The 8,140-nt window shown below is 49.5% G+C and overlaps 1 protein-coding gene across 1 annotated transcript; it reads right to left on the bottom strand.

The window, feature by feature from the left end:
• Nucleotides 1–225: 225 nt before the first annotated feature.
• Nucleotides 226–4,578, bottom strand: RAB33B (RAB33B, member RAS oncogene family; the record flags this gene model as incomplete). The annotated part of the gene is made up of 2 exons (XM_080697991.1): nt 226–666; nt 4,330–4,578. 2 exons carry the CDS (start codon nt 4,576–4,578, stop codon nt 226–228), a joined length of 690 nt encoding a protein of 229 aa, XP_080554117.1.
• Between the last annotated feature and the right edge of the window lie 3,562 nt (nt 4,579–8,140).

Genomic DNA, 8,140 nt, shown 5'->3' with positions numbered 1-8,140 from the left:
GGCGGGAAAACCGACTTTCGCCTCGTCTTGTCCCAGGGACACACTCGATGACGGAGGAACAAGGTACAAAAGTGAGCGTGACCAGCAGTGAGCTGGCGGGGCGTGACCAGCAGTGAGCTGGCGGGGCGATCCATCACGGTCCAGACTCAATGCCATGATTTCTCACCGTTATGCTTCAAACGTGTTTCTTTTGTCAAAATCAGACAGGACGCCGAGGGCGGGGGCTTAGCACCAGCAGGGGGTTGCCGGCTTCGCTTCGGGTCTCAGGGCGACTCCGGTATCGGGGGGCTGACTGAGCATGAGCGGTTTGTGGCTCTTCAGCTTGTGAGCCAAGGTCATGAATATGGCTTCTACATGGTCGTTATCGTTGGGGTTTTTAGCAGAGGTCTCGAACAAAGGCATGCTGTGCGTGTCGGCAAACTTCTGTGCCAAGTCCGTGGGCACCTGGATGGCGCTTCTCAAGTCACACTTGTTTCCCACGAGGATCCGGGGTATGTCGCTGGCCAGCAGGTGCTGCCTGCATTCCTCGATCCAGGAGGGCAGGCTGTGAAAGCTGGCCATGTTGGTCATGTCGTACACGAAGACGACCGCGTGCACGTTTCTGTAGTAGTGCTGTACCATGCTCTTTCGGAAGCGTTCTTGCCCTGCTGTGTCCCATAACTGAATCTGAAAGCGGAAAAGGAAAATGAAGGTTCCGTGTCCGGGACACATGCTGAGAAACCGCATCGCCTCCCAGGGCCTCCCGGGCATCTCCGCCTGTCACACCCGAACCGGAACTGCTCCCTTCCAGGATGGACCCGACGGTAAGATGAGAGCCGCTGGGCTTTCGGGAATACCGCCAGTCACAACCGGGACTCATAGGGAAGGAAGGAACATATGGATTCGAGCTGGGAGATGCAATTTAAAAGTCAGATACATCTTGAGTAGAATTATAAAACTAAATCTTTAAATAAACTCTCTGAATGCTGCAAATGATTTTCCACTTTCAGTTATGTGCATATGTGGTGCCTAGACCTCACTTAGCAAATACAGACTTTCTTACATTTCACGGAGCATTTCAGCTGACAAGATGGGGAATGGCTAGAAGACATGGTCTCTGAACAATTTCCATTCCATGATGTAAAAACATTTGTTTTTTTCTTTGCGGGGTCTGGGAGTGGAACCTAGGAGCATTCAACCTCTGAGCTACACCCCCTGCCCTATATTTTATTCTGTATATTGAAACAGGGTCTCATTGAGTTGCAGAGGGCCTCACTAAGCAGCTGAGGCTGTCCACGAACCGCAACCCTCCTGTCTCAGCCTCCCGAATGCTGGGATTACAAGCGTGCGCCACCACACCCAGCTCCAATATAAAAACATTTAACACAGCCAGGCGTGGTGGCGCACGCTTGTAATCCCAGCATTCAGGAGCCTGAGACAGGAGGGTCGTGGTTAGCAGACATCCTCAGCTACTTAGTGAGGTCACCCTCTGCGACTTAGTGAGAGCCTGCTTCAATAGACAGAATAAAAAATAGGGCAGGGGGTGTAGCTCGGAGGCAGAATGCCCCTGGGTTCCATCCCCAGTACCGCAAAAACAAAAACAAAAAACCCACAACTCTCCACCTTCAGTGGTCCGTTATTTGCCTTCACTATAGGAGCTGGGCCTAACCTAATTTTGGTCAAAAACATTCTGACTCTCCTTATTCTATCCTTCCCTCTGCAACATTACATCCTGTGCGCATGTGTGTGCGTGTGTGCACGCACGTGTGTGTGTGTGTGTGTGTGTGTGTGTGTGTGTGTGCGCGCGCGGTAATTTGTGGTAGTGCTGAGGATCGAATCCAGGGCCTCACCCATGCTAAGCAGTCCCTGTTGGATGATGAAAAATTAGTGTAAAATTAAAACACAAAGGGGCCTAGAGAAGGACTAACTTTTTTCAATCCGACCTCTTTCTCCTTGATCATTATTAGCAGTAAAAGCCCTTTGGGGGTAGGGTACGGCAGTGACTAGGAAACTGAAAAATATATTTGCCTCAAGGATATAAGGGTAGTGGCCCAGCACAGTAATAGTAACTATAATAGTAACCCTAGTACCTGTGAGGCTGAGACAAGAGGATCACAGGTTCGAGGCCAGCCTTGGCAATTTGGCAAGACCCTGTTTCAAAATAAAAATAAAAAGGGCTGGAGGCGTAGCTCAGAGGTAGAATAGCCCTGGGTTCATTCCTCAGCACCAAAAAAAAAAAAGATACAAGGTACAAGGGTGGGATGATAAAAAAGGCAAGGCTCTCCACAACCACCCCCAAGCAGGAGGAGGCCAGGGTGATCAGGAAGAGCAAGAAGGTCGTGGTGTAAGAAGGCAGGGTAAGGGCCGCTCCCAGCTTCCGCGTGGTGTACGGAGCGGTACCAGGTGGTACGCAGCGGTGGCTTGCAAGAAGATGTGACTAAGGTTTGTACCACACTGATTCTCATTCTCCAGTGCCCCTACCCCTGCCGCTGCAGCCCTACCACCTTCTCTATTACTATCCCCCCACCCCAGTGGAACTGGGGGTAGAACCCAGGGGCATTCTACCCCAGCCCTATTTTTTTTTTTTTTTTTTGGTGTTACTGGGGGTGGAACCCAGGGGCTTTTTTACCTCCGGGCTATACTTCCAGACCTATTTTATATTTTATTTGGAAACAGGGTCTCACTAAGTTGCTGAGAGCCTCACTAAGTAGCTGAGGCTGGCTTTGAACCTGTGCGACTCTCCTGTTTCCGCCTCCCAAGCGCAGGGATTACAACGGTGCCCCATCACGCACGGCTTTATTCTTTATTTTAAAACAGCGTCTCACTAAGTAGCTGAGGTCTCACTAAGTGGTAGAGGGATACACTAAGTAGCTGAGGCTGGCTGGGAACCTAAGATCCTCTTCCCATCTCGGCCTCCCAAATACTAGGATCACAAGCGAGCGCCACCACACTGGGCTTTCTGCTATTACTATTACCTCCAGTCTCAGAAGCCACCAGCAATGATTTCAAGGGAAGAACAAATTGGAAAGGATCTGAGCTGGATTTAAGAGATGCTTTTGAGCTGGGTGTGGCAGCACATGTCTGTAACATCAGCTACTAGGGAAGCTGAGGCAGGAGAAGCCCCGGTTCAAAGCCAGCCTGGGAGCCGGGCAGGGTGGCCCTCGCTGTAAACCCAGTACTTGAGAAGCGGAGACAGAAGGATCGCAGATTTGCGGCCAACCTCAGCTACTAAGTGAAGCCCTCTGCAACTTAGATCCTGTTTCAAAAACAAAGAATAAAAAATAGGGCCGGGGATGTAGCTCGGAGGTCGAATGCCCCTGGGTTCAATCCCAGTACCTCAAAAAAATAAAAAAATAAACAAGTGGGGCGTGGTGGCACACTCTTGCAATCCCAGCATTCGGGAGGCTGAGACTGGAGGATCACGGTTCACCGACAGCCTCAGCTACTTACTGAGGCCCTTCACAACTCAGTGAGACTCTTGTTTCAAAAATAAAAAGACTAAAAAATAGGGCTGAGGGTGTAGCTCGAAGGTAGAATGCCCCTGGGTTCCATCCCCAGTACCTCAAAAAATAAAATAAAATAACAAGACTAGGGGTGTAGATTCGAGGTAGAATACCCCTGGGTTCCATCCCCAGTACTGAAAAGAAGAAGAAGAAAAAAAAAAAAAAGCCAGCCTGGGCAATTTAAGTAGACCCTGTCTGAAAATAAAAAGGGCTGGGGACGTAGCTTAGTGGTAGAGTGCTTGCCTAGCATACAGGAGGCCCTGGGCGAGAAAGACAGGGAACCTTTTGACAGCCCAAGCAGGAACTATCAGTCTTGTGGGAAAACAGGTTAAAGGAGCCACGGTAGTAGAACTGAAAGCAAGAAAGTACTTCCTCAAAAGCAACAGGCTTAGGGCAATGCTGGAATGAATGCTAATTACGGGAAGTTTACTCCGTGAGTTTTCCCGCTAGTTCAATTCCACCGGTTTCCCTCCGGCCACCCAGCGCCGACCCCACCCAGCACACGAGCGCCCATCAGGCCGGGGATGCCCCCTCCGCTCTGGATACCCAGTGTGGTCCAGGGACTCACCGCCTCTGCATGATCTGGGAGCTCACCAAACCACCAAAAAAAAAAAAAAAAAAAAAAAAATGCATTTTTAAAACACAAGACATTCCCCACCAGCGCCAGCACCACCCCCGCCCAGGCAAGTTGCACGCCCATTAAAGTTGGGGAAAGACTGCCTTGCTAAATGCAAAATTTTTTGCTAAATGTGAATGCATCTTGCGGAGCTCCACCTGGGCAGGAGGTGCAGGGGACCGCGGGGCAGGGCTGGCCGGGCCCTGGGGGGTCCTTCCTCCGCCCGCTCACCTTGATGCGCTCCCCCTCGATGTCCACCGCGCGCTCTCGGAAGTCCACCCCGATCGTGGCCTCGGTGCGGTCGGGGAAGCGGCCGGCGCAGAAGCGGTAGGTCAGGCAGGTCTTGCCCACGTTGGAGTCCCCGATGACGATGATCTTGAAGATGCGGGAGCGGGCGGGAGGCAGGAAGCCCGCCGCCCCCGGCGCCGCGCCGCTGGACCAGAAGCTCGCCTCGAGCGACGACTCCATCTCCGCAGCCATTCTCCCGGCCGGCCCCAGACGCAGGCGCCGGGGAGGAGACGCGGCGGGGCGGAGGGACGACGCCAAAGCAGCCAGCGAGCCCGCCCGCCGGACTGCGCCAGGACCGGCCGGCCCGCCCAGCGCGCATGCGCGGCGCCCGCGCCGCTACAGCGCCCCCTGCTGCCGGCTGCGGGGACCGCGGGCGCGGCACCGGCCAGCTCCGCCCCGCCACGTCCCAGGCGGAGGTTCAAGGGGCGGAGGATGCCCGAGGCTCCGGCCTTTCGCCGCGGAGCTGGAGGCGGGCTCTGGCCTGCAGCCGCGCCGAGCTCCGCTCGGTGGAGTCCGGGTGCACCCAGAAGCCAGCTCCCTGGCCCGCAGAGCCCCGCAGCTCGCAGTCCGTTGCGCGTTGGCGGCAGGGAGCCGCATCCCCTGGATCTGGGCGCCCAGAGCTAGCTAGATCGTCCTAACCCTAAAAGTAGGGCGATCACTTGCAGGCCGCTTGGTGACGGCGTGTGACTTGCAGGCCTCTTTGGTGGAAATAAAACCCATTATGCCCTAGTTATGTGTTAGTGTCCGGGTGACGATGATGTAGTGGATTAGATATGACCGAGCGTGCTCTTTGTCTACCTAAGGGAAATGTTAATCCATGAAACCACCTGACGTTGGAGAATCTCTGGAATTCTTCAGAGGAAACCTGCTGTACATAGAAAGTCACGCAAAAAGGTCCCAGTGATACAAACACACTCCTTTTTGTTAAATGTGCTGTTTTGAAGTAAGGAGACGGAGACTTTACTTTCTGTTTGAACAGTGACATCCTTTCGAAAGTCAAAGACTAAAGAGAGATAGATATGGTAAGCCTTAAATAGAGTGAGGAGAACGATCGATGGAACACTAGGCGTTCTGGGAAAGGCGATATATTGCTAATTCCATCGGGTGAAATGAAAATATCTAGCCGGGCGTGGTGGCTCACTCTTGTGATCCCAGCATTCCGGAGGCTGAGACGGAACATCTCGGTTCGCAGACAGTCTCAGCTACTACTTAGTGAGGCCCTTTGCAACTCAGTGAGACCCTGTTTCAAAATAAAGAATAAAAAATAGAACTGGGGTGTAGCACGAAGGTAGAATGCCCTTGAGTTCTGTCCCCAGTACCACTAATAAAGAAAAGAAAGAGAAGACAGAAATGAGGGCAGAAAGAAAGAAAATATAGACAGAACAAATATGTGGTGAAATTTAAACCTGGCTAAGAGCTATCAGAAATTTGCAAAAAGCCCGAATATTATTATTATTAATTTCATTAATATTATCATTATTATAACTAAAATCAAGAGAGATCATTGCTTTGGTTTTGCCCGAGTCTTCCAGCCCTGCAGAATTCTCTTCCCAGTTGCGACCCTGTCCAGCAGGAATGCTGCCACCTCCGCCACCCAAGTCAGAGAAATGAAAAAAAAAAGAGAGAGAGAAAAGAGGAAGTGAAGAGCCCAAGTGATTTGGGGGGATTTAGGGGGATTTGAGGAGGCTGAGACAGGAGGATCAAACATATCAGCACACACACACACATTGTGTGAATTCTCAGAAGAGACAGAAATGGATAGTGAATATTTTAAGAAATAGTGATCATAGAGTTCCCATATTACCCCAGTGCAGTGACCCACACCTGTAAGCCCAGTATTTGGGCAGCTAAGACAGGAGAATAACAAGTTTGAGGTCAGGGCATGGTAACTTAGACCACATTCAAAGTAAAAAATCAAAAGGGCTGGGAGATGGCTCGGAAGTAGAACTCCCTAGGTTCAATCCCAAGTACCTTCCAAAAAAGTTTCCATATTTGATAAGAGATACAAATATAAATATCCAAGCCAGGCGTAGTAGCACACACTTGTAATCCCAGTACTTGGGAGGCTGAGACAGGAGGATCACAAGTTCCCGGCCAGCCTCAGCCACTTGGTGAGGCCCTCCACAACTTAATGGAACCCTGTTTCAAAATAAAGAATAAGCCTGGCGTGGTGGCGCATGCTTGTAATCCCCGCGCTTGGGAGGCGGAGACAGGAGGATCGTGCAGGTTCAAAGCCAGCCACGTGCGCTGGCTTAAGAGACCCTGTTTCCAAAAATAAAAATAGGTCTGGGAGTGTAGCCCGGAGGTAGAAGGGCTTCCAGGAACCCCAGTACCACTAAAAAAATAAAAATAAAAATAAATTAAAAATAAGGCTGAGAGTGCAGCTGAGAGATAAAATGCTCCCAGCACCATGAAAAATATACATATATATAAACATTCAAGAAACTCAATAAACTTTAAATACGATAAACTCAAGGAGACCCACACCAAGACGCATTATAATCCTATTACTGGAAGTAGCGGAGTGACTTTTCACATACAGGGATGTTCAGTAAGAGCATCAGCAGGTTCTTTGGAGGCCAGAGGGCAAAGTGCTGAAATACATATAGACACAGGCAGTAACTTTCTCATAGGACCTCCAAAGCACAGGAAATTAAAGCAAGAATTAACTAGTGGGATGGCAACAAACTAAAAAGTTTCCTCTCATCATAGGAAACCAGCAAGAACCTAAAGAGGAAGCCTACAGAATGGGAGAAGATCTTTACCAGTCACCACTCCAATAGGGGGCTAATATCCAGAATATACAAAGAGCTCAAAAGACTACACTAGCAAAGCAAAAACCCAATCAGGAAATGGGCCACTGAACTAAATAGACACTTCACAAAAGAAGAGATACAAAGGGCCGATAGATACATGAAAAGATGTTCTACATCATTGGCCATCAGGGAGATGCAAATCAAAACTACACTGAGATTCTATCTAACCCCAGTCAGAGTGGCAAGCATAAAGAAATCAAACAACAACAAATGCTGGCGAGGATGTGGGGAAAGAGGAACTCTTTTACACTGTTGGTGGGAGTGCAAACTAGTTCAACCACTATGGAGATCTGTGTGGAGATTCCTAAGAAAGGTGGGAATAGATCCACCATATGATCCAGCTCTACCACTCCTGGGTATCTTCCCAAAGGGGTTGAAATCAGAGAACTACAGTAACATATGCATACCCATGTTCATAACATAAGTCTCCATCAACAGATGAATGGATTGCAAAATTATGGGAAATACACACAATGGAATTCTACTCAGCAATAAAGAACAAGAAAATCATGTCATTCACAAGAAGATGGAAAGACCTGGAGAACATTATGTTGAGATCAGCCAAGCACAAAAAGAGAATGTTTTCTCTAATATACCCAAACTAGGGAGTATTAGGAATACCAGAGGGACTCCAGATAATGGAGGGGAAACCTCAGCAAAGCTAGAATGGAAGGATAGGAAAGGAAGAAGGCTGAGGTTGATTAATGAAGGAGCAACATCCGAATATGTGTAAAAGTGTGAATATAGCATGGTTTACCTGGACACTCATTGTTGGGAGGGGGTCAAGGAGATGTGAGGGGTGGGAGAGGGCACCAAGCACAGTCTGAATGTGTGCCATTTTCAGTATGATCCACATAAAAATTTAAAAAAATTAAAATTAAAATTAAAAAAATACAGGGTCCCTCAGGTTTGCTGAGGGCCTCACCTAATTGCTGAGG

The sequence above is a fragment of the Muscardinus avellanarius genome, assembly GCF_963383645.1.
Source record: "Muscardinus avellanarius genome assembly, chromosome: 6".
NCBI lineage: Eukaryota > Metazoa > Chordata > Mammalia > Rodentia > Gliridae > Muscardinus > Muscardinus avellanarius.
Note: the sequence above shows the minus strand (reverse complement) of the source record. Positions and strands in the feature narration are given on the sequence as shown.